Source organism: Palaemon carinicauda, chromosome 19, assembly GCF_036898095.1.
Source record: "Palaemon carinicauda isolate YSFRI2023 chromosome 19, ASM3689809v2, whole genome shotgun sequence".
Taxonomy (NCBI): Eukaryota; Metazoa; Arthropoda; class Malacostraca; order Decapoda; family Palaemonidae; genus Palaemon; species Palaemon carinicauda.
This window is the reverse complement of record NC_090743.1, coordinates 109372260-109399945: the sequence shown is the minus strand read 5'-3', so window position 1 is coordinate 109399945 and position 27686 is coordinate 109372260. Positions and strand designations below refer to the sequence as shown.

At 43.0% G+C, this 27686-nt stretch overlaps 1 protein-coding gene across 1 annotated transcript in view; it reads right to left on the bottom strand.

Annotated features, from left to right (window-relative positions):
• LOC137658720 (TBC domain-containing protein kinase-like protein) overlaps positions 1 to 27686 on the bottom strand; it is a 129881-nt gene that overhangs the window by 4901 nt on the left and 97294 nt on the right. The window contains exons 16-18 of the mRNA XM_068393717.1: positions 27110 to 27261; positions 12200 to 12345; positions 9282 to 9447 (exon numbers count right to left, since the gene is read on the bottom strand). Of these exons, the coding sequence (XP_068249818.1) occupies positions 9282 to 9447; positions 12200 to 12345; positions 27110 to 27261 (464 nt within the window). The remainder of the gene's footprint in view (positions 1 to 9281; positions 9448 to 12199; positions 12346 to 27109; positions 27262 to 27686) is intronic.

The window sequence follows — 27686 nt, the reverse complement described above, 5'->3', positions numbered from 1 at the left end:
CTTGAATTCACTATTCTATCTGACCACACCCTACTAGCCACTACTGGTCTTACAATCCATTTTTGTCAACATTTATGACACAAACAAGGACTCCTTAACATAATTCTTAGCGAACACAGATTTTGGACGCCATTGAGGTGTTACCAGAACCCTTTCCAAACAATATTTTGGCAAAATTGTTTGATTAAAGCTGTGCTGTGCTACTAACAGTACTGTATATCATAAACCCTAATTTTCATATCACTGATTAGATTGATTCAATCTTTCGGAGCTTTGCGACTAAATAGTAATACTGAACGACACTGCATTCTTGGACAGAGGTAGTGTTGAAATTCTTGTACCACAAAACAAATTAGTCACAAAGGTCTGTAGAATTATCCAAACAATATCCTAGAGACTCATACAGGTCACAGAAAATTAGACCTTTAATAACTACAGTACCACTTCCTTTTGTAAAGAAAGAAATAAAAGAATTAAACCTTTATCCACAAATTTATTATAGCTCTTAAATCAAGGAAGAACTAAAATCCTCTTATGCTTACCAAAGACAACCTTAAAGTAAACTGCTTGCAGTTCCCCGATTGGTTTTCTGATGCTAAGATCAACAGAAATTAATTTTACTCTGAGATCTAAGCAAAAGCTTTTCATAGGTTCAAAACACAAACTCTTTAAATACTGTAACATTACAGTACAGTATATCTAAAATCCAAAAAATAAATATGATTACTGGAAATCTTTTTGATATTAATAGATTTAAAAATATTCACTGAAATGCGTGATATTACCAAATCTAATCTTTTTGTACAAACACAAAAATCAGCATATGTATACCGGATATTGAACATTTCACACAGAAGTAAAGGAAACACAAAAAGATACAAATATTACTATAACTAGATTTCGTAACATAAAATCCTTGACGTGATCAAAATATTCTTCCAATTATGTACTGTATATCATCAGTAAACTGTCTTTTGGATCCTAGTACTGTAAAGCCGAACTACAGAACTTGAAGGTCATTTGCATCTAAGGATATGTTGGATAGGACTCTATTCGATAAGATGTAGTTTTTATGGACCTAAAGAATTATTAAAAATTGTTTATCTGAATGGACTAATTGCATAAAAACCTCTCTCACTTGGATAACAGGCCACACAAGAGTAAACCATACCGCTTGAGACCAAAATGTACCTATCAGTGCATTCTACTTCTTACCAAAATTTTGAATTAATCTATCACTTGCAGTCATGCAGAAGAGGGAGACATCATACATAAATATACCAAGGCCTTTCCCCCAATTTTGGGGGGTAGCCGACATCAAACAAATGAAACAAAAAAGGGGACCTCTCCTCTCTACGTTCCTCCCAGCCTGACAAGGGACTCAACCGAGTTTGGCTGGTACTGCTAGGGTGCCACAGCCCACCTTCCCCCGTTATCCACCACAGATGAAGTTTCATAATGCTGAATCCCCTACTGCTGCTACCTCCGCGGTCAACCAAGGCACCGCAGGAAGCAGCAGGGCCTACCAGAACTGCGTCACAATCGCTCGCTATTCATTCCTATTTCTAGCACGCTCTCTTGCCTCTCTCACATCTATCCTCCTATCACCCAGAGCTTCCTTCACTCCATCCATCCACCCAAACCTTGGCATTCCTCTTGTACTTCTCCCATCAACTCTTGCATTCATCACCTTCTTTAGCAAACAGCCATTTTCCATTCTCTCAACATGGCCAAACCACCTCAACACATTCATATCTACTCTAGCTGCTAACTCATTTCTTACACCTGTTCTCACCCTCACTACTTCGTTCCTAACCCTATCTACTCGAGATACACCAGCCATACTCCTTAGACACTTCATCTCAAACACATTCAATTTCTGTCTCTCCGTCACTTTCATTCCCCACAACTCCGATCCATACACCACAGTTGGTACAATCACTTTCTCATACAGAACACTCTCTTTACATTCATACCCAACCCTCTATTGTTTACTACTCCCTTAACTGCTCCCAACACTGCATCCTTCATTCACTCTCTGATGTACATCTGCTTCCACTCCACCATTTGCTGCAACAACAGACCCCAAGTACTTAAACTGATCCACCTCCTCAAGTAACTCTCCATTCAACATGACATTCAACCTCGCACCACCTTCCCTTCTCATAGATCTCATAAGGGAGACATAGTCCTATCAAATCTGCTCAAATACTGCCACGATCTTTTCTACCAAAAATGTCTCCTGAATTTGAAGGGCCTTCAATATCGCTTCAAGTTCTCATCAGTTGACATGAAGAGTTGATCTGATCCCTATTTCTCTGACAGATGTAAATGATTTAGAGCTTTTCCCATCCTTCTTGGAAAGGATCCTTAAACAAAGAGGTTTGGAATTAATCTTAAAGAAAATTCCCTGGAAAAATTGACTGGGATTGGCTCAACAACTTGGCAGTTATATATGGTTCTTCATCACTGGAATCGAGATTAGGTACAGTTGAAAAAAAAATATTATTCCAATTTAGACAGATGAAATTGAAAATGTCGTGTGGTAAGGAGCCTATCGGAATGAATAAAGGACATCATTCTCCATTAAAATTGCTCCATATCTGAACTCCCACAGACTTCATCCTTTGAATTGTTAATAATGTAAGACAAGATAAGGAGGAATCTGGTTCTTACCTTCACTGAACTGCTAGGATGTTTGATCTTCCTGGTACAACCAGAGGAAAAAAGATATCCCCTCAAATTCATTTAGGTCGATAGTATTTCTGCTCAACATACTATGCAAAACAAATTAAAGTTGGAAAGTAAACCTTAAACACATGATGGATCTAAGCTCTTTTCTTTAGGCAGAATAACCACTAAGATAAAAATAAGTATACATGGGTAAGAGTGGCAAATGGAAGAGTAGTAGAAAGGGCATTAATGGATTATGTGTTGATAACTAAAAGAATGTTTGGAAGATTGAAAGACGTGCACGTGTTTAGGGGTATGGCTAACGGTATGTCTGATCATATTTTGGTGGAAGGAAAATTGGTTGTAGCAAAAGAGTGGGGGAATAGAGTAGGTGGATGTAAAAGGGAGCTAGTGAGGGTTGAAGAGCTAATAAAACCGGGGGTAAAAAGTAAATATCAGGAAAGGTTGAAAATGGCATATGACGAGGTGAGAGTAAGAGAAACTGGTAATTTAGAGGAGGAGTGGAAGTTAGCAAAAGAAAATTTTGTTGGGATTGCAAGTGATGTATGTGGCAAGAAGGTTGTTGGAGGCAGCATGAGGAAGGGCAGTGAATGGTGGAATGAAGGAGTGAAGGTAAAAGTGGAAGAGAAAAAGAGGGCTTTTGAAGAATGGCTGCAGAGTAATAGTATAGAGAAGTATGAAAAATATAGAGAGAAAAAGGTGGAAGTAAAGCGCAAGGTACGTGAGGCAAAGAGGGCAGCTGACCTGAGGTGGGGTCAGGGACTGGGTCAGTCATATGAAGAGAATAAGAAGAAGTTTTGGAAAGAAGTGAAGAGAGTAAGAAAGGCCGGCGCAAGAATTGAAGAGACAGTGAAAGATAGAAATGGAAGGTTGTTAAAAGGAGAGGAGGCAAGGAAAAGTTGGGCGGAATATTTTGAAAGTTTGCTGAATGTTGAGGATGATAGGGAGGCAGATATAATTGCTGTTCCAGGTGTTGAGGTGCCAGTGATGGGAGATGAGAATGAGAGAGAGATTACAATAGAGGAAGTGAGGAGAGCACTAGATGAAACGAGAGTAGGAAAAGCATCTGGTATGGATGGTGTGAAAGCTGAGATGTTGAAGGAAGGGGGTGTGACTGTAATTGAATGGTTGGTGAGATTGTTTAATGTGTGTTTTGTGTTGTCAATGGTACCAGTAGACTGGGTCTGTGCATGTATTGTACCACTATATAAGGGTAAGGGAGATGTGCATGAGTGTTGTAATTCAAGAGGTATTAGTTTGTTGAGTGTAGTTGGAAAAGTGTATGGTAGAGTACTGATTAATAGGATTAAGGATAAAACAGAGAATGCAATCTTGGAAGTACAGGGTGGTTTTAGAAGAGGTAGGGGTTGTATAAATCAGATTTTTACAGTTAGGCAGATATGCGAGAAATATTTAGCAAAAGGTAAGGAGATGTATGTTGCGTTTATGGATCTGGAGAAAGCATATGATAGAGTTGATAGGAAAGCAATGTGGAATGTGATGAGGTTATATAGAGTTGGTGGAAGGTTGTTGCAAGCAGTGAAAAGTTTCTACAAAGGTAGTAAAGCATGTGTTAGAATAGGAAATGAAGTGAGCGATTGGTTTCCGGTGAGAGTGGGGCTGAGACAGGGATGTGTGATGTCGCCGTGGTTGTTTAACTTGTATGTTGATGGAGTGGTGAGAGAGGTGAATGCTCGAGTGCTTGGACGAGGATTAAAACTGGTAGACGAGAATGATCATGAATGGGAGGTAAATCAGTTGTTGTTTGCGGATGATACTGTACTGGTAGCTGACACAGAAGAGAAGCTTGACCGACTAGTGACAGAATTTGGAAGGGTGTGTGAGAGAAGGAAGTTGAGAGTTAATGTGGGTAAGAGTAAGGTTATGAGATGTACGAGAAGGGAAGGTGGTGCAAGGTTGAATGTCATGTTGAATGGAGAGTTACTTGAGGAGGTGGATCAGTTTAAGTACATGGGGTCTGTTGTTGCAGCAAATGGTGGAGTGGAAGCAGATGTACGTCAGAGAGTCAATGAAGATTGCAAAGTGTTGGGGGCAGTTAAGGGAGTAGTAAAAAATAGAGGGTTGGGCATGAATGTAAAGAGAGTTCTATATGAGAAAGTGATTGTACCAACTGTGATGTATGGATCGGAGTTGTGGGGAATGAAAGTGATGGAGAGACAGAATTTGAATGTGTTTGAGATGAAGTGTCTGAGGAGTATGGCTGGTGTATCTCGAGTAGATAGGGTCAGGAACGAAGTGGTGAGGGTGAGAACGGGTGTAAGAAATGAGTTAGCGGCTAGAGTGGATATGAATGTGTTGAGGTGGTTTGGCCATGTTGAGAGAATGGAGAATGGCTGTCTGCTAAAGAAGGTGATGAATGCAAGAGTTGATGGGAGAAGTACAAGAGGAAGGCCAAGGTTTGGGTGGATGGATGGTGTGAAGAAAGCTCTGGGTGATAGGAGGATAGACGTGAGAGAGGCAAGAGAGCGTGCTAGAAATAGGAATGAATGGCGAGCGATTGTGACGCAGTTCCGGTAGGCCCTGCTGCTTCCTCCGGTGCCTTAGATGACCGCGGAGGTAGCAGCAGTAGGGGACTCAGCAGTATGAAGCTTCATCTGTGGTGGAAATGTGGGAGGTTGGGCTGTGGCACCCTAGCAGTACCAGCTGAACTCGGCTGAGTCCCTGGTTAGGCTGGAGGAACGTAGAGAGTAGAGGTCCCCTTTTTTGTTTTGTTTCTTGTTGATGTCGGCTACCCCCCAAAATTGGGGGAAGTGCCTTTGGTATATGGATGGAGAATAACCACTAAGTTCTGGCTTGTTTAAAACTAAAGAGAAAAATCATACAATGAAGCTCATTATTATCTAAACCAGAAAACTTGTTAAAGGCTGTGTCTCGTTAACAGTTACAGTATAATAAAGGGCTGGCTGGGTACTCCTAACTTCAATCCCTTTAATCAAATTTCTCTAGATTTTACCCTGAACAAAATGCTAGTTTGTTTTATGCATGAAATTTTCTTATAATTAACAGAGTTGATGCTAGATTAGGCAGTCTAGATGCTACCAAGCCTGTAATTAGAATTATTTTAAGAATATGTAACAAGACAATAACTTTTCTCAAAAAATATCTATGAATAAAATTTGATTTCGAACAAATCACACTAATGCTCAAACTGTCGTACTCTTGAATTTGAAAATTTTACTGTTCAAAAACAAATAGCTAATGAGTAAAGTAAACTTATAGCATTTATCAAGACTAAATTCTTCCATTATAAACTAATACGGTGGAGAAAATAAATTTTTTAATCTCGTTTCTCCTTTTTTTTCCCACTCATAAAATGTTAAGGAGAATTAATTATTCAGATTCAAGTTAGCAAATAGAAAATTTTATAAATTGTTCTTAAAGAAACGTTTTCAAAACTATATGGGAACAGAATGAGAGACTTTCCTTGCATCAAAGCTAATAATTTAGTGATAATGATCTATATCATTACGAAATTTTTGAGGATAGGGAGTCTTAGCAACAATTAGGCATCAGAACTTAAGTAACTTATTTGGATTCTTTACCAAAATAACTATTTTCAATAATTAAATACTCTCAGAAGAGCTTATCCATATTCATCACCTACAGTCAATCCTCGCTCTTCACAGGGGTTAGGTAACAGACACAGGCGCAAAGAGTGAGAATCCGCGAATACTTGTTGCCATAGACTACCAACTCATTGGCCACTGCCTGCATGCGGTCAATTAACACACTAATTACTGCCTAATATTGTATTGTTATTACTTGGTTTTTATCACAGTATAAGTATTTTGTAATACAAATATTTCAATGACTGTACAGTACATGTGCACACGTGTACACTACGTACTGGCCATGGTAAGGTTACGGTACAGTAGTCATCGAGATAATTATAACAACAAAACACTGTTGTTCCTATCTAATATAACACTCGCTGATACTGTAGTGTATATACTGTAATATATGTACAGTACCATCACTACAGCGCTACAGTACAGCTTAACTAAAATGTAAGTATTTGCAGTTTTCGTTCAGACAACTCGCACTGTTCAACAACACACCACAAATTTAGCCTATATTTACATATTGTAGAGTACAGTATACATATAGTAATTTATGTACAGTACTGTATAGTGAATAAAAAATACTGCACAATAAGCATACAATGATACAAAGTCTACATACAGTATTTTATACAAAGACCACTAACCATTTTCGTACGAAGTTCTACGCAGCAGTCTTGAAGCATGACACATCTTTTCCCTAGCACTGTAGGGAATCGCATATCTACAACGTATTACCATGTAAATAAAAACAATGTCCAGGAATATACATACATACATATACCAAGGTACTTCCCCCAATTTTGGGGGGTAGCCGACATCAACAAATGAAACAAAACAAAAAGGGGACCAGGAATATGTACCTACTGAATACAAATACATCATTTTTTTTAACATGAAAACTTCATTCTGCTCTAAAAGGAACAATGTGGAAGATGCACACACGAGGAGAGATAATGCAAGACTGAGGCCGAGTCAACGTGAGATGGGATGTTGTGCTGGGCGGAGAGGGAAGTGGAGCGAAGCGGCCTGGGTGAAAAGGAGCGAGGGCTATTTGAAATTGTCGCACCGCAAAACTAATTCTCTTGAACTCGCGATTATGTGATTTTTTATTTTATAGGTTATACGGTTCTCTATGTTACGAAATCACAAAGAATGAACTCGTGAAAAGCGAGGACAGACTGTATTTCTTAATGAATGAAACGTTCAAAATGAGTATTTCAACTCATTACCTATCGATACTACTTAATTCTTTAAAACTGAACACGGTAAATGTCTTAAACCTATATGAACCTGGCTCGCTGACGAATTAATCAAGATTAAAATGACAAAACATACTGTTTATTACAAAAAAATCTCTTCTCTTTTACAACCATGCAAAAATCATATCATCATACAGATAACAAGGGGTTGATCCTGAACACCTATTCCCATAGTATCAGATCTGCTACTATCTTGAACACTGGAGACTTGAAGTTTGTGCCTGAGAGGAAATCAGCAAAGCATACGCAAATAGAGAAACTTTTACTAAATCTACTCTGGCTGTAAAACAACACTTAGAAAAGATGCATACCAAATGTTAACTTAAATAAAGTATGAAGTTTACAGCAGCCAGCTCTTATCTGAACAGAACTGAAAAGAGGAAATGTAATCAAACATACTTCCTCCAAACATAAACACAAAACACCCCCACAAAGTCGAGTGCGCTGTTTTATAGACATATAAAGCGACTGATGTTGAAGATAACCTAATTCATAGTTAAATTAAAACCACAAAGGAAACGCCAAGTTCATAGTGAAGGTGATTCTAAATAACCAGCATTAAACTTTCAATAAAAAAATTAGTAAGTGGTTGATAATTATTGCCTTACATTCTACATCAGTTCTGAGTTACTTTAACTTGAAAACTGACGTTCAATGAAGGCTATATTACTTTATGTTTGAATACTTGTAATGAAAAAAAATCTTTAGTTTCCAAAATTTCTGGAAAAGCCTGGAAAGTACCATTGCCAATTCAGGCAACGCCCGTGACTGATTAGAGTTGCTATAGTCAATAGATGTTACCTTGAGTTACCATTAGTCACTAGACATTGCCTTGGTGGGTAGGAGGCATGACAACTTGAGGGGAAGAACAAGAAAATTTTAATTTTGGGGGACAAAGCAATATAAACATCAGGGGAGGTTAGTCGAAATTAAACCTACAGTACAGTACTATACAGTACTCCCATGAATCTCAAAAACCAATATGAAAAAATATTAATATGCATACAAATATCTGCAAATAAACAATTTATCTACTAGGCCATCAAAATTATAGCTAAGAATCAGTCCATGTTACCAATATGCAAATTATTATGCAATCATATATTCAAGCTGTTCTGTGAAATTAAAAATTGCATGCATGTTTGCTTTACCCTACAGTTCTCCAAAGTTAAGGGAATTTTGCTGTAGAACACTACCTCAGAAAACCAGCATTCACTATAAATATTTCAATATTATAACTGCCTTGTTAGCTTCACATGACAGCCAACCATTTAACATTTTTATCATTTAGTCTATTACAGAAATGAAATGGAAACTTTTGTTCACATATTTAAAGAGAAATGAAATTCATAAATGGTTTTAAAAAATCTGTATCGTAAGCAGTCACCTACAACTATAAACTTATCGTGGCATAATACCAACAGTATTCTAATTGTGAACAATAGGAGGGTAATTATCAATAACTTTAAAATTCTGTAAGTAAACTGCCTCCTATTTTGGATGTCAGCAATGTTTTTTCAATAAATAACATCGCAGATATTAACAGTAAAACTTGGTATTTCCAAAGCTTTCTCCAATCACAAAGTATTTGATCGTACTGTATTTACTGCAATTTACAATGATTTTAAATGACCAACATTAAACTATCCTAACTAAAAATTATTCAAATTAATTGCAATGCACATGATACAAATAGGTGTATTATACAGTGTCCTCTGTATCTAATAAATATTATAATACTGACCTTAACAACCTGGCTCCAATTGTTACGCGAGCCCATCACCGCTATTATTTTTCCGCGATATGACTTTAGCTCATCTGTCATTGGTCCTGGTACTAACAAACCTTCAGGAGTTATAGATGTATCTGCTGGTAAGTTAATTGCATCTCCCAATGTGCCACGATAATATCTTTAAAATTAAGTTAAGGAATTAAACTACACAGTAAAGGAAGGGTAGATAGTCTTTGCAAATATCTGACAATCTCAAACCAAGTTCTATGAATGCATGTGTACCGTTTTAAACAGAGACTATTTGAAATTAATACAGTATGTTCTACAAAACCTTTATCAAAAATGGTAATTATTCATCCCCCTAAATTACAAATATATTGGTAAAATTACCAATTTGTTTTTCATAGCAAGTACAGTAATCGCTTCCTTTTATGGTTTGTAGCCAAAACCCAATGGCCATAAACTAGAAAAAATAATATAATGAGTCTTAAAAATCTAAATTCTTGAATACTTCTCTTATATTCATATTGATCTTTTGCCAAAAATCTGCACACTATGCGACCTACATCATAATGAGACCTCTAGAAAATACATTTGAGCAAGAACATAAATACTGTATATTGAATAATTTCTTGGATTGTCAAATTTATTTGCAACAGAGCAGGAAGGATGAATTTCCATAGGAGCTGGTAACCTGAAGGTCCAGCCATAGTTGAATCCTTAGAACTGGAAAGAATAGCCCTCATTGGAGCTTTCCTTGGAAATTGATAATCTGAAGGACAGGCTCCAGCTAAATCTGCAGGAAGAGAAAAGAGAAAACCCCCCTGGAGTTTCCCATGGAAGTTGGTACCTCAAACATCCAGCCACAGCCAAATCTACAGAAATGGAAGAAAGAGGACCCCCTGGGGTTTACCTTGGAAGCTGATAACCCAAAGGTCCAACCACAGCCAAGTCTGCAGGAATGGAAGAGGCCATCATGGGGTTTCTCTTGGAAGCTGGTAACTAGTAGGCCCAGTGATTGCCGAATCCAAAGGACAAGAAGGAAGACCTTCCATGAAAGCTAGTAACCCTAAGTCCCAGCCACAGCCGAATCCCCAGGCTGGAGCGGGAAGGAATCAGAAGACAGGTCAACAGTACCTGGACAGGCTGTATATTGAGTGGGCTAACCATACAGGAAGCAGATCAATGCCTCTACTATTCTAGCTATCAGCTAGACAAGTAACCAGCTTAGGGAGACCTGGATCTGACCTAGGTAATGAAGTGGTCATCAAGAAGTCCCAGGAGTGATATTTCTACGAGCAACCCAACGACTCCTCTGGGAAATCCAGCATTAATGCTTTCTCTTCTGCAAAGACTAGGTCATCCCCAGATCCAAAGTTAACAACATAGATAGGAGGTTGGTCCATTAAGGTCTCATTTCCAAAACCCTAAGCTGCTGAAATTGGGATACCAAGATGTATGATATCTATGAGATCCTAGCTTGGTTGACCCACTCCAAACAAATGGAAATATTTTCAGGGTCCAAAGCCCTGCCCCAATCAGCAGAACAATCACAATGCACCTGACTACACTCGTGACCCCCGTTTTGGTTAACCGGGTTATCATATCCAACCCGGATGCAGCTAAGATTAATGCCACTCATCTGTAATGGAAATATTTTAAATAAAAAACACTATAATCTCTTACTCTGGAAGAGGTAAAAAACCTCTCAACCCTTCCCTATAATGACCACCAGACTAAGAGATATAGGCTCATCCAAATACCCACTTATCTGAGATATTCACCTCAGTAAGACAGTCAATGGTCCATCCTAAACCCAATATCATATAACCTCATGATTACCAAACCAAAGATTGAGAACAAATACTAGAGTGAGCCTACCCCCTTCTCAAATAAGAACAGATTAACACTATATATGATTCTATCATACCTCTCTTCTCTCCCTCCAATACCCATATCAGAAGAACTATCTATGAGAATGGCTGACTGATCGGCCAGCCCTTGGAGATCAAACAGCACCTCCCCAAAACAAGATTTTCCTTTGTCAAAACTACTAATTATTACTGCTATTATTATTAATGTTATACTTGATATTATACCATTATTACAATGGCAATATTCATTATAGAGTACAATTAGATGTAAAAATGAAATGGAAGAAATGTGGGGTATAAAAATGTCACACTGCACTGCAGTCCTAACAGAGATGATGCTGGGAAAGTCCAAGAAGAATTAAAACTTCCTTTACAGTATTTCACAGATCTAAATATATGGATTATCAAAATCATCAACCACAAAAACAAATGCGCTAACTGTAATTAATAGCCTTGGTTAAAGAGCACAACAGTATGCCCATACTAGTTAAGGCCAAAGACAAGTGTTAACTACTGTAGCGTGTTAATGAATTCAACACTCATTCCATCTCTTCTAAAGACACTTCCTTTTTTAAAGGATGAAATGTTTGTGTATGCTTAAAAACAAAATGTTATCAACGAAAATTGGTTATATTTATTTATGACATAATAATCATCAATTCCAAGGGTCTGTGGATATCTGGGAGCTGTTAACCATCCACAGATGTAAACAGTGATTTGATTTACTAAAGGAATGTCGACAAAGGTACACGCCTAACTGAGCTACCTGACCACCATCCTTTTTCTCCTTCAAGTGGAATGACCTACCTTTAATTTGTGGGCGGAGCTTGAATAGGTTTGTGCTGAATAAAATGTTACATTCAACCTTCTAGGTCTCTTCAATTGCCAAATGTAATTATCAGGGGGCATATCAATAAGAACTGTGTTAATAATTCCTGAATGAGACTGCTATATGTCTAGAGAAATAAAATAAATTATAAGAAAGGCTGCCTATCTTCTTACAAAATCCATAGGCTCTTGTATATGAAAAGTCTCCCCGAGCATGTAAAAGGATACTCCTCAGCAGAGCGCACGTCAACAACTAAAACTTTGGCACGACCACTGCGACTTCTCTTGTGAGCCAAAAGCTCTAATACGTCAGCACCACATATACGAGGACACCTCTCTTTCTTCAGATCACTGAGGTTTACAGCTTCCATTAGCTAATGAAAAAAGAAAAATATTTTTTGAATTTTGTGATGATAATAAACATGTTAAAAAATATTAACCTACACCAAAATAAAGATAGCATATTACATATCCCTGCTCCAGACTTTGTTAAACTGGCCGAAACAACTATTTTTGTCACAGTATAAATTTACTAAAAAAATGTGGAGGAGAATTTCAGATGGAAGACTGTCAATTGTAATAGTTATCATTCCTATGACAGTATAATACCCTGCCATCTCTAATGAGTTATCAGTAACATTTTTCCTCTTACCATTTTTATTGTAAATTGTGGTAAAGTCTTTAGTTTCATTGGTGGTGTTAATTCTAATTTGAACTTCTTACACAGTTATGGTAACATAAATAATAATCATGCTGACTACCATACACTACTGTTGGTAATTATGTGATTGATAGATGATTAAATTTATAATTTGAAATTTAATCACAATGAATTTCATACATCTTAACTTATAAACCATATTCATGTCCCATTTTTGCCTTGATTGTGGAATGCTTAGTAATTTTATGTGCCTTAATTTTCATAAAGCTAAAAACTTTCCTCTATTGTTTTATCACAATTCCCTAGAAAACCACCATGCAGTTTTCACAAACAAAATGAGAGAACACTGTATGTTCTTCGCTTGCCATGTTTGTATGTTAATCATATAAAAATACATAAGGTATCCCATGAATTACTATTGACTTAGAGTCAACACATCTTAGGCACTAAACAAGATTTAATTACCATACATATGATGATAAATTAATTTGTTACGTCATTAACCTGCAAGTAGTACACCTTTGATGATTATGTATACCTGCTGAACGCAAGAGCTTGGTGCAGACACATAAGCCAAGAAAAGGATAATATATTGAAGCTACTGATCAGTTGTTCTATCTCAGATTTGTATTGCATTTGGTAACCAGAAATATATGGTTACTGAAGGCATTGATACAGGAGAATCTCATGAGCCCTAGTATATCAACCTAAATCTATTAAAAGTAATTGGTCTTCCTGCCTGCTTAAGAACCAGAGAGCCTATCATTAACCCTTACCCCATCTTTATTACTGAGAGAAAACGAATGAGAGAACAGAAAAATTTTCCTTTAAGAAGTTAAAGCCTGTCTGTGTGATCGCTTTAAATTGTATTCTGTTAGATGCCTATTCCACAAGACTTCAATCAATTTAATCTGGATATAACCTAGGGTCATGCCCCCTCAGGATACTACAGTATACCATACATCAGGTACCAGCAATAACAGTCTAAATTATTCAATGATGAGAGAAGAAAGAGGAAACTAGTTTTGGTATTTTATTAATGGGACCTTTATGTTCTTATTCTACAATACTGAATTACATTGTCACTGTATCACTTCATAAATTGCTGAAAGCAGCCATCATCTGTGACTGACACAAGATACCTGATGGAAGACTGACTCTTGAACTGTCACACAAATTAAAGGGGAAGGGTGGGAAAAAATCTTGCGCAAAACAATTTTCTCGTGCAAAGCCTATAGAATATGTCATTTGATGTCACCATGTAATTTCTTCTTCTTCTTTGTTTGCATCTTTTCCCACTTTCATGTGGGGTCGATGTTTCTGGCTAGCATTCTCCATCTACCTCCGTCCTTTGATCGAAGGTCATCCTTGATACACTCCATCCACCTTCGCTTTGGTCTCCCTCACCTTCTCCTTCCCCACTCTCCCCATTTATCACCCTGCAATTTCTAACCTCTGCCAGAAGGTCTCTCTTACAAAGCAGCAAATCTATCTATGACCAAGTAAAATTCACTTGAATTTAAATTTGATAATACAGTTCATTATTTAAATACTTACTGTACCCGTTAGTTATTGAATTCCCTCCCACTTTCACACTTTTAGTGATGTCAAGTGATTTCATAGGATAGTGCATGTCTATGACGATTCCAAATATAAAAAGTTCTTGAGGGTAATAAGTCAGTGTTGAGTTCGTACGGTGGTCTGCTAGACATCATAGATGAGGGGGAGATGGAAGAGGGGTAGAAGATTTTTTTTTTTTTTTTTTTGAGTTTGGAAAGCTTTTGGCTTTCATAATTAAAGCATGATGACCACTAGATAGGCTATAATTAAATTATAAATTTCATTATCAAAATTGTTTTTTTTTCTATTTGTTCATAAATTCTCCTTAATATCACAAATTTTTTAAGTAATTTGTATTTTTCCTAACATACTTACCTAGAACTACCTTCTTAGGAGTTAATGGTTAACTCTACCTAACAGACCAGCTTTTTGTATAGTTTACCCTCTTCCCGTTTTCTACGGGGTCAACCTCAGGCAGTGTGGTACGTGCCCTGAGGCGACCCGGGGTCAGGCAGCGTGCTAGCTCAGGTCGAATCATCAGTAAGTTTCGTTGGAACAGGTACTACTCGATCCTGCAGATTCTCGGGGAAGGATGGGTGGGCCATAACCCGAAGGTAGTTCTAGGTAGGTATGCGATCCTCTTAGGATGCTGAGCGACCCCTAGGAGCTGAAGTATCAAGGGTTGCAACCCATACAACAGGACCTCATCAAAACCTCTAATCTAGGCGCTTCTCAAGAAATGACTTTGACCACCCGCCAAATCAAGTAGGATGCGAAAGGCTTCTTAGCCTTCCGGACAACCCAAAAACAATAATAAAACATTTCAAGAGAAAGATTAAAAAGGTTATGGAATTAGGGAATTGTAGTGGTTGAGCCCTCACCCACTACTGCACTCGTTGCTACGAATGGTCCCAGAGTGTAGCAGTTCTCGTAAAGAGACTGGACATTCTTAAGATAAAAAGACGCGAACACTGACTTGCTTTTCCAATAGGTTGCGTCGATTATACTTTGCAGAGATCTATTTTGTTTAAAGGCCACGGAAGTTGCGACAGCTCTAACTTCGTGTGTCCTTACCTTCAGCAAAGCTTGGTCTTCCTCATTCAGATGGGAATGAGCTTCTCGTATTAACAGTCTGATAAAATAGGATAAAGCATTCTTTGACATAGGCAAAGATGGTTTCTTAACTGAACACCATAAAGCTTCAGACGGGCCTCGTAAAGGTTTAGTTCGTTTTAAATAGAACTTAAGAGCTCTTACAGGGCATAAGACTCTTTCTAGTTCATTTCCAACCATACGATAAGTTTGGAATATAGAACGATATTGGCCAAGGCCGAGAAGGCAGCTCGTTTTTGGCTAGAAAACCAAGTTGTAGAACATGTAGCCGTTTCGGATGAGAATCCGATGTTCTTGCTGAAGGCATGAATCTCACTGACTCTTTTAGCTGTGGCTAAGCATACCAGGAAAAGTCTTTAAGGTGAGATCTTTCAGGGAGGCTGATTGTAGCGGTTCGAACCTGTCTGACATAAGGAATCTTAGTACCACGTCTAAATTCCAACCAGGTGTAACCAAACGACGCTCCTTCGTGGTCTCAAAAGACTTAAGGAGGTCCTGTAGATCTTTATTGTTGGAAAGATCTAAGCCTCTGTGACGGAAGACTGATGCCAACATGCTTCTGTAACCCTTGATAGTGGGAGCTGAAAGAGATCGTTCTTTCCTCAGATATAAGAGGAAGTCAGCTATTTGAGTTACAGAGGTACTGGTCGAGGATACGGATACTGACTTGCACCAGTTTCGGAAGATTTCCCACTTCGATTGGTAGACTCTAAGGGTGGATGTTCTCCTTGCTCTAGCAATCGCTCTGGCTGCCTCCTTCGAAAAGCCTCTAGCTCTCGAGAGTCTTTCGATAGTCTGAAGGCAGTCAGACGAAGAGCGTGGAGGCCTTGGTGTACCTTCTTTACGTGTGGCTGACGTAGAAGGTCCACCCTTAGGGGAAGTGTTCTGGGAACGTCTACTAGCCATCGAAGTACCTCGGTGAACCATTCTCTCGCGGGCCAGAGGGAAGCAACTAGCGTCAACCTTGTCCCTTCGTGAGAGGCGAACTTCTGCAGTACCTTGTTGACAATCTTGAACGGAGGGAATGCATATAGATCTAGATGTGACCAATCTAGGAGAAAGGCATCTATATGAACTGCTGCTGGGTCCGGGATTGGTGAGCAAAATATTGGGAGCCTCTTGGTCATCGAGGTTGCGAAGAGATCTATGGTTGTCTGGCCCCAGGTGGCCCAAAGTCTCTTGCATACATCCTTGTGGAGGGTCCATTATGTTGGAATTATTTGTCCCTTCCGACTGAGACAATCTGCCATGACATTCAAGTTGCCTTGGATGAACCTCGTTACTAGTGATATGTCTAGACCTTTTGACCAGGTGAGGAGGTCCCTTGCGATCTCGTACAACGTCAGAGAGTAGGTCCCTCCTTGCTTGGAGATGTACGCCAAAGCCGTGGTGTTGTCCGAGTTCACCTCCACCACTTTGCCTTGAAGGAGAGACCTGAAGCTTTTCCAGGCCAGACGTACTGCCAGTAGCTCCTTGCAGTTGAAATGCATTGTCCTTTGACTCGAGTTCCATATTCCCGAGCATTCCCGACCGTCTAGTGTCGCACCCCAGCCTACGTCCGATGCGTCCGAGAAGAGAACGTGGTTGGGAGTCTGAACAGTCAGGGGAAGACCCTCTCTTAGGTTGATATAGTCCTTTCACCAAGTCAGACAAGACTTTATCTTTTTGGAAACCGGGATCGAGACCGCTTCTAGCGTCTTGTCCTTTTTCCAGTGAAAAGCTAGATGGTATAGAAGAGGATGGAGGTGTAGTCTTCCTAGTGACACAAATTGATCCACGGATGACAGCGTCCCTACCAGACTCATCCACAGCCTGACTGAGCAGCGTTCCTTCTTCAGCATCTTCTGGATGGATAGCAAGGCTGGGGGCTGATCGTCTTGTTCAGCAACGTCCTCATCAGAGGGTTCCTCATCCGAAACTGATGAGGAAACGGCAACGGAGTGGGCAACGTCTGACTCGCTGAATCCGGTCGCACTGGTGGATGCGTGACGGAGCCGGACGCAATATCATGGAACTGCTGCACAGTCTGTGAACTGTCAACAACCATGGGTGCGCGAGGAAGCACAGCGTCAACCCGAAACTGTCTAGACCGTCTGGGTTGTGCAGTCAACACCCTACCGGGTTGCTGAGGTTGACGCACTGCGTCACAACAAGTCACCTCTGCTGGTTGTTGAACGTCCTGAACGTCAACAACCACCTCCGAGCGTCGCTTAACGTCTACGTGCGGCTGGCAACCCACACTGGGTCGCATCGGTGGAGGAACCACCTCAACTGGCAGACGCGAGTAGGTTACCTCAGCGTCAACAGGGCGCACAACCGACCGGTTGGAAGGTTGTTGGCCAGAAGGTTCTTCTCCGCATTTAAGTCCTCTATCAAGGACGCAAGCTTGGACTGCATGTCTTGCAGCAAAGCCCATTTAGGGTCTACGGGAACAGGTGTGGCAACAGACGGGGTTAGCGACTGAGGCGGAACCGTTTACCATCCCTGAAAGCCTTGTTATGCGTGACATAATAGTACAGCAAAACTTCAAAGGCTCGACAACAGCTGAGAAGTTGACCTGTAAACAACTTGGAGCGTCTCCTGGCTAGGCGCCAGGGAGAGTCTACCAGAATTGAGAAGTCTATCTGGGCAGAGGCATGAACTCCCAAGCCGAGAACTTCTCTCGTGTCATATCAGACTCTCGCTCTATAAACCAGTTTAAAAGAAGGGAAAGCAAAGGCTGTATCCCCCAAACTCCTCCTGGTGAAAAACCAGTCGCCTAGCCAACGTAACGCTCTCTAGGAGAGCGAGAGAGCACTAGCTTAAAAACAACGGCTTCGAAGTAGCTAGGCCTAGTGTAAGTTCTGACGTTTAGGCGAACGAGGAGCAGCAGTTACAAGATCCGGACGAAGATCCTTAAAAAAATCATCATGATTTAATTAATGTCCATAGGAGGCTAAGCAGCTTAAGGCTCCTCTCCATCTGACAGAGTCCTCAAGGGAATATCAGTAGGAGGGAGAACAGCAACTTCCTCATCTACAGGAACCTTGTCCGATAAAAGCTGAGTCTCTCACTGGTGCATTAGTAGCGGACCAGAACGCAACGTCATGTAACTGCTTGACAGTCTGTGAACTGTCAACCACAACAGGTGCGTGAGGACGTACAGCGTCCACTCGAGACTGCTTTGACTGCCTAGACTGAGCAGTCAAAACAACTCTAGAATGCGGAGGTTGACGCACAGCGTCAAAACAAGTCAACTCCGATTGTTAGTGAACGTCTAGAACGTCAACAGGAGCATCAGCCAGTGGCCTAACGTCCAAATGCGGCTGAAAAACCACACGAGACCGCATCGAGTGTGGTTCTAAACAACCTGACTGACGTGACTAAGCTACGCCAACGTCAACAGTAAGCACAAAGGAACGTTAGGTTGGCTGAAAGCCAGGATATCGATGAGATAAACGGCTAGACTCAACGGACTAATCGGCAGAATACTGTAGTCTTCCATAAGGGAGGCAAGCATATACTGCATGTTTTGCCATACAACCCCTTAAGGATCAACGGAAATGGTTGTGGTAATAGACGAGGGTAACGTCTGTGACCGCAACACTTTGCCTACAAAAAAAGACTTTCGGAGTCTGTGTTACGCTTTTGTTAGGCGGCGAGCAGTTATCCGATGACTGCATAGGGTCAGAGCTGTCCTAATGGCTGTAACCAGGACGCTGGACCTGTCCTGAAAGGACTGACTTTCGCTTAAGGGCTTCGAAACCTTGTGACAGGTTTCTTATGCGAAAAGCCTACGGATGGCGAGGAGAAACAACGTCTCTCTCGTCTTATGGTAGGGGAGATCTTGGTAAGAAACACCCGATACCATAGAGGGAAAACGTCTGTTCGTTGGTCAAGGCCTCTCGAACCCATAAGTCTTTTGACATTACTTCTCCCCTGGGCTTGGGAGCTTGCAAGAGGTCCCGGACTAGGTGAACGACAGGCACGAACAGACGAACCCTCGGACGCAACACTGTAACACTTTGCGCCTCGGACGCAACACTGTAACACTTTGCGCATATCACTTTATCACTTCGATTTTCTGTTTTGCACTTATTTCTACCTGAAACGCAATTCTACCCTTCATTAAAAGGTAGTAATTGCGAAATTAGTTGTATAATGCAAGCTCATAATACCAGCAAAAAACAGAAAACATATTTTAAGATAAAAAGAAAAATCAGTGGCTGGGAAAGAGACTAAACACTAGTTCATATAACTACGTTTTCAATCTCTCACCGCACATAGCCTGGGGACGAGAATAAAAAACCTAAAAACGTTTTATCCTTCCTCCCCGTACAGAGACTAGGGACGAGAGTAACACGAGAACAACGTTACCCGCTTGAACGGAACGTTTTCTCTCCTCTCTCTCCCTCCGTCTCTATATCTCTCTCTCTTTCTATCTTGATTTCGCACCTAAGAGAAGAGCCCAATTATATATCGTCAAAAAAACATGTTATTTGACTAAAGGAAAAAACTGAAAGGTTTTTCAAATAAAAAGTTCCTTTAAATTAGAATTTAAAACATTTAAGCTAAGAAAGAATGAACAAAACGTCAGAATCGATTTACTCTTACTGCAAAGTGAAACCGTGATACACTCTCTCTCTATCGTAACGATAGAGCGCATGTTGAACGTCCTGAACGTCAACAACTGCGTAGCATAAAAAACTAAACGTTAGTTCATCTTTGAAAACAGTACGAAGACTATCAAAGAAATTCTTTCATAAAAATTACATTTAAAAAGTTTTAAATCCTTTAAAAGCTAAAGACGATATAAAGGGCTCAATGTTGATTAACTTCGGTTTCCAAGTTAGGACCGCCTACTCTCAGGAAAGGTCTATATAAACAAAGCATTAAATTTTATTTTATATGTTTATAAAAAATGGAAAGTTAATCGAAGAGGCCTAATAAAGGCGGAGAGATATAAAATATATAGAGGAAAATCTATAACGTGATAAGAAAATTACTAAAAGCCTAAACACACTTCCGTCTAAGGGAAGGGTCGGCCATTTAAAAGTGAAAGAAAGTCCATACTCTCTTTGTCACCATAATTAAATCTATCCAAAACGAGTTCAAGTTTTGAGATGAAGATAAAACACCTGCATAGCGAAAGCTCAAAACTAGAATAGTGTACTTCACCAATAGTTGTGAAAACAAATCCAGTTAGCAACAGCGAATTAGTAGGTCTTGCCGGTAGCCCGACAGAGAGAAAATTGAGTTCTTTGTTTACATTGAGTACTGAGTACCTGCACGACAGATGGCGCTGTTGAAGTACACCCCCTACCTGCATAGCGATCGCTGGCGGATTTTTAACGTAGAGTTTTCTGTCGAGCAACAGAGTTGCAGCTTATATAATCACCGGCTAAGTTAAATATTGAAAAATACAAATTACTTAAAAATTTGTGATTTGTTCCAACACGGTTACTTACCTAGAACTACCTTTTTAGGAGACTTACACTTTAGGAGGTGGGAGTGTCCTGCAGGGATCAGAATTCGACGGGGAGGCACGCGAGAGAGGGAACCTCTAAGGAGGTCTTGGTTCCACGACCACTAGAAAACTGCACGAAAAGTAGGGGAAACTATCCAAAAAACTCACTTAGTGTCTAAATGGCTTACCTTTTCAAAACCAACTCCGATACATGTCCTCTTGAAGGGTGTTTCTTTAAGTGACTAAGGTCTTTTCAACATCTTCCAGGCCCGGACGGTCCGGGGAAGGAAGGAAAGGGGGGGCGGGGGGGTAAGGTTAAGGAAGGAACTAGTGTCTCTTGGCATTAACAGCCCCAGTTACTCTAGAGCTATGACCTTAGATCTCTTGAAGGGCCGAAATGATTGGGCCAATGGAAAACCTGTCCAAGGATTTTCTCGAGCAATCTTTGATATAGTGTTCCGTGAAGGTGGACTGTCTAGACCAGGTCCCAGCCTTCAGGATCTTTCCCACAGCCATGTTTTTCTCGAAGGCCAGGGAGGTGCTCAGACCTCTAATATCATGTGGCCTTGGTTTTCCTGGGAGAGGAGTCCCAGAAGCCTCGTAGGCCCTCTTTATCACTTGTCGCAGCCAGAAAGAGATAGAGTTCTTCGAGAACGGTTTCTTCACCCGGCCTGTTGAGATGAATAAATTTTTGATCTGAGGGTGGAATTTTGCGGTCCTCTCCAGGTATTTTCTTACTGTTCTCACGGGACATAAGAGTAGATCCTTCGGGTTGTCGGAGCGAGGGATGGCTGGCACCGAAAAACCATCAAACCGAGGATCCCAACACGCCGGGTTCTGTGTCTTCGCCACAAAGCTAGGGACGAACCTAAAGGTAACTTCTCTCCACCCTTTGGAGTGTAAGACCTCGTAAGAGAGGCCGTGTAACTCGCTAACTCTCTTCGCCAAGGCCAGGGCTAAAAGAAAAGCTGTTTTAAGGGTGAGTTCTCTGTCTAGTACGTCCCTGAGAGGTTCGAAGGGCGGCTCTGACAGAACTTTGAGAACTCTGGCTAGGTCCCACTGCGGAACCCGTACCTCCTGGGGGGGACATGATTGTTCAAAACTGCGGATGAGCATAGAGATGTGCCTTGAGGCTCCCAAGTCAATGCCCCTAAGAAGGAAGACTTGACCTAGGGCTGCTCGAACTCCTTTGATGGCCGGAATGGACGAACCCACGTCGTCTCTCAGGTACACCAGAAAGTCTGCAATGTCCTGGATTGACGCCCCTAAGGGCCTGATGTTTTTGGACGCACACCACTTCAGGAAGACTGCCCACTTTGCCTGGTAGACTACTCCCGAGGAACGCCGTAGATAACCCGACATCCTTGCCGCGGTTCTTGATGAGTATCCTTTTTTCTTCAGGAGCTTCTCGATAACCTCCACGCGTGAAGGCGGAGGGATCGAGGGTTTTCGTGCCACCTGTGAAAGTGAGGTTGACGCAGGAAGTCTGGCCTGTTCGGAAGCGGCCAAGGAGGACGAAGACCTAATTCTTTTAGGTCTGCGAACCAGTCTCTCTCCGGCCACCAAGGCGCTACCAAAGTCATCGACAGGTTGGACGACACTCTCACTCTGTTCAACACTTGCCTGATCAAACTGAAGGGAGGGAAGGCGTACATATCGAGACCGTCCCAGGGATGTTGGAAGGCGTCCTCGAACGCTGCTGACGGGTCTGGGATCGGAGAACAGAACACGGGGAGTTGGGCATTCAGACGTGTGGCGAATAAGTCTATCACTGGGGAGCCCCACATTAGGAAGACTGCCCGAGCTACCTCCGGGTGTAGGGTCCACTCTGAACCTATCACTTGACCCGCTCTGGTGAGGCCATCGGCCATCACGTTCCTCTTTCCTGGGATGAACCTTGCCGTCAGTTCTATACCTTCTTCTGTCGCCCACTCTAACAGTTCCGTGGCTAGGGCGCATAGGACCCTTGACTTCATGCCTCCCTGTTTCTTTACATACGCCACTACTGTGGCGTTGTCGCACATTAACGCCACAGTGTTTCCTCGCAGGAAGTGTACGAACTGTCGACACGCCCTCAGAACCGCTATCATCTCCAGGAAGTTTATATGGAGAGACACCTCCTCGCTGGACCACTGCCCTTTTGTCGATTCCCCTAGCAGGTGTGCTCCCCAACCCTCCTTCGATGCATCCGTGAACAACAGCATCTCCGGGGGATCGGGGGCGAAGGGCATTCCCTTCTCTGTGTTCGACCTGATGTTCCACCAAAGAAGGGTCCCTCTCGTCTTCGGGAGGACTGGGACTATTTTGTGGGGCTCCTTGCCTTGGGTCCATGACTCCTTCAGATTCCACTGTACCGAGCGGAGCCTGAGTCTCCCTTGCGTTATTAAATTTTCCAGCGAAACCAGATGACCCAGTAACTTCTGCCAGTCCTTGGCCCTCCTGGGTTGTCCCGTCAGGAAGGGTTGAAGGATATGTTCCAGGTTGGCTAACCTCTCCCCTGAGGGGAAGGCCCTTACTAACTGGGTGTCCAGGACCATCCCCAAGTAAGTCATTCTGGTGCTGGGGATTAGTTGGGACTTCCCTAGGTTGACCGTGATCCCTAAGACCCTGCCGAGGTCGAGCAACATAACACCTTGCTCCTTCAGTTGTTCCCTTGAGGCAGAAAGAAGCAACCAGTCGTCCAGGTACCTGAGCAGTCGTATGCCTCTCTCGTGGCGAACACTCTCGTGAACACTTGCGGGGCCGTCGAAAGGCCGAAGCACAGGGTTTGGAACTGCAGGACAATGGACTCCCACTTGATTCTGAGGAACTTCCCGCTGGAGGGGTGCACGGGGATTTGAAAATAGGCATCCTTGAGGTCGAGAGACATGAGGAAATCCCCCTCCCTCAAGGCTGCTAGTACTGTCTTGGGGGTGTCCATTTTGAAGTCCGTCTTTGAGACGAACTTGTTGAGGGCTGAGAGATCTATGACCGGCCTCCACCCTCCTGTCGATTTCTCCACAAGGAAGAGCCTGCTGAAGAAACCCGGGCCGGGGTTCTCCACTGTCTCTAAAGCTCCCTTGGCGATCATGGACGCTACTTCCTCTTGTAGTGCCGACCTCTTCAAGGGGTCCTTTGGAACCAGCCACTCGGCACGATGGGCTGGGATGAGAGGGGGAGGCTCTTCTAGGAAAGGGAGTCTGTAGCCCTCTTTCAGGACCGTCACCGTCCAGGGATCCGCACCGAGATCCCGCCATGCTTGCCAAAAATGTCTGAGGCATCCCCCTACTAGGGGCTCCTGAAGGAGTAGGGGGCCTCTCTTCCTACCTCCTTCTGGAGGAGCGGCCAGATCTACCTCTCCTAGAGTTACCGTAGGAGGGTCTGTAGGCTGACTGAGGGCCTGCGGTGGCCCTACGGGTGGGCTGCTGCGAGGCTTGAAGCCAAGGAGCTGAAGGTGGTTCCCTTCGAGGCAGCAAGGGTGTGGCCTGTGAGGAGTGAGGGACATCCGTTGAGGCTCTTCTAAACGTGGACTTCCTCATAGGGGGGGGGGCCTAGGATCCGTTTCTCTCACTTTCCTCACTTTCTCCATTGTATTTTCCACCAAATCGATGGGGAAAATGTCATTCCCCCACACGGAGGAATTCCTCAGCCTCCTCGCTTCTCTGTCCGGCAACTTCCGCACCAGTTTGCTCAGTACCGTATCCCTCTTCCTCAGGACCCAGTTCGTAGCCACCGACAGAGACTGGGATGATAAAAACTTAAAGGCCTTGCCTCCAGAACTAACAAGATCCCTCAGCATGGCCTGATTGTCTGGGAGGGAGAGGTCGTGGGATGCCTGAAACCCCACCAAAGCGCAAGACCACCAATCTAACCAGGAGGACACGTAGACCAGGTCCTGTGCCATGTCCTCCATCATAGAGGCTTCTGACGGGGAAAAGCACACGGGGGCAGTAGAGGCCCTGTCTTCCGAGGCTCCCTGGTTCAGCGCGGTCACCGCTGCTTCTACCGCACGGGGACCACCGTGATGCCCTTCGGAAACGTAAAAACGTTTCTGGGATTTCAGGCTCGGAAGAAGCTTGGAGGAACTCTGGCTTCTGGGGGCCTCTGCCAGTCCTGCTAGGTACTCATCTATCTGCTCCATCCCCAACTTCACGTCTTGAGCGAGAGGGAGAGACAAAGAGGGCTTTTGTTGTACCGGACAGTCCAGAGAGTACGGCCTTTGCAGCTGAGGGCTTGGGTTCATCCAAACGGTGATGCCTCCGAATTAGGGCTAGAACCTTACGGTAGGAGGAGATGTCGTCAGACGAGCACTCTCCTCCTTCAACCAGGTCCTCCGTCACCAGTTCCTCCGTACGGGGGTACGCCGTGACGGTGGGAAAGGCAACGCCCGATGAGCCTGCCAGTGGTATGGGCTGCCCCGTGGGGACAAAGGCATCCGTCATGGGAGTACCTTGTTCCACGGGGGGCTCTGTGGATGGGGGATCCATGCTGACCGACGGGCGCCCTTGGTGCTTAAGGAAGGCCTCCAAGGTGCCCGTGGTCGACGCTAAGCCTTCCTTCATACTCCTTATATCCTTCCTAAGGGAAGAAGGGGTGGAGGCTACCATTGGGTTAGGCACTACACGGGGGTCCCGGTTCGACCCCTCTTGCCGGGCGGCTGGTCCGAAGGAGGAGGTAGGAGGATGAGACACAGATGGCGAGGCTCTAGGGAGCCACCCGGAAGCAGCCGCGGCTGTGGTAAACCTAAACAGCTCGCTCCGGGGCACTGTGAAATTCACCCACTCCTTGGACTTGCTCCTCTTCGCTTTCATTTTAGAGGACTTCGACCTTTTCTTACCATGCCTCGAGCGGGAACGAGACTTCTTCTTCTTGCGGGATTTCTCCCTCTTCCTCTTGCTAAGGTTTCTGTCCTCGTCCTCTGACGACGAAGAAGAAGAAGAGTCCGATGACGACGACGACGACGATGATGAGGATGAGGACGAATCCCTCAGACCGCCCGACACGTCCAAGACTGCGGGGGGAAATTCTCGTCGTTTCTCAGGTGTGGGAGGCTGCAGAAACACGGGGGGTAGCGTAGCCGAGGGAGCCGGAGGGGACCGCGCCAGCCCTTTACAGAGCCATTGCTCAACATCCTCTTCTCCTCTAACGGGAGACCTGAAGGGAGTCCTAGGGGCCACCCACGTGGTGGGGTCCGAAGACGACGAACTACCTTTTTCCGTGTCTCCCTCGGCGGTTGACGCACCTGAAACACGCCACGAGGCAGGGGAAGTATCTACACTCGGCCTACCCCACATAGGATCTTCCGAGGAGACGGGACCTGCGGGCACCAGGCCCTCGCCTCCTACCCACACTTCCGCACTACACTCAGGCCCCACACATGCATGCCCCACACTGGACACTTCCCCCACAGGAATATCAGACTCTTGGGGAAGGGCAATGGGCCTCTTCCCCGCAACGGACTTACCTCGTCCCCTACACTGGGTAGGGGAAGAAGGACGGGCGCTACGGTCTGCCGAGACGTCTGGCGAAACCACAGGCGAAGATATACTGAAATCCTTAGGCGACTTCTTAGCTGCCTTCTTCTTCTTCGTTCCGAAGAGCACCCATTGGATCTCAGTCCAATTAGCACACTCCGGGTACGTAGAGGTAGGGGAACACGCTTTCCCCCTACACGTGGAGCACAAGGAGTGGGGATCAACCTCAGGCTTGGAAAGGAAAGCCCCACAAGACTTCCCAGCCACAGGCCCAGGGCAACGACGAGGATGCTCCATAACGCAAAGCTAACACACCAAGAGACACAAGGATGTAAAGGGAAAGTGAAAGGGAAACACGTGGGTAACACGCGGTAAGCACAAAGGGTCGCACAAGGTAAGAGAGAGCGCGGCGAGATGTTGATCACGTCGCGACCAGAAACTTACTGACGATTCGACCTGAGCTAGCACGCTGCCCGACCCCGGGTCGCCTCAGGGCACGTACCACACTGCCTGAGGTTGACCCCGTAGAAAACGGGAAGAGGGTAAACTATACAAAAAGCTGGTCGGTTAGGTAGAGTTAACCAGTAACTCCTAAGAAGGTAGTTCTATGTAAGTAACCGTGTTGGAACAACTAAGTATTCACACAAGAAGCACCTCATTAGATCACACTATACACACTGTAAAATCAGTGTGCATCACAATTAAAAATAATGTAGTCCAAATTTTGGGGCTTTTGAATGGCTAGACATTATTAATATTCTATTCCTGATAATTCAATATCTACTAACTGGATTCATAATGCTTCAAACACAATTGCTGTTGGTGAATGGAAAAATAATTCTATTGAAATCTATAAATAAGAGAATATATAAAAAAAATACCCAGAAAACAATATACAATATTACCAGATCTTGGCTTGCTTGCGTTGTGTGTGGTGATGGAGACAATTGTTTTGAAGGATCTGGAGGAGGACGTTCATGTTGTCGATATGTGACAGATTGTGGAGTTGAGCAGAAGACCTGTACTGATTCTTTCACCACACGCTCCATGTCTATGTCTGTGAGGAAACAATTTTTAAAAATTTAACAATGTACACAGGAATTATGTATAATATCAAGTTTTTAAAAAAATATCTAAAATGGTTAAAAAAAAATATACTGGTACAATTTCTGACTTTTCATTTGTTCAATGTTCAATCGACAAGAATAAGTATAAAAAATTCATAATCATCATCTATGCCTATTAACGCAAAGGGCCTCGCTTGGATTTCGCCTGTCGTCACTATCTTGAGTTTTCAAATAAATACTTCTCCATTCATCATATCCTACTTCGTGCTTCATAGTCTTCAGCTGTGTAGGTCTGGGGCTTCTGACTCTTCTAGTGCATTGTGTAGCACAGCTGAACGTTTGGTGAACTAATCTCTCTTGGGGAGTGCGAAGAGCATGCCCAAACCATTTCCATCTCCCCTCATCATTATCTCAT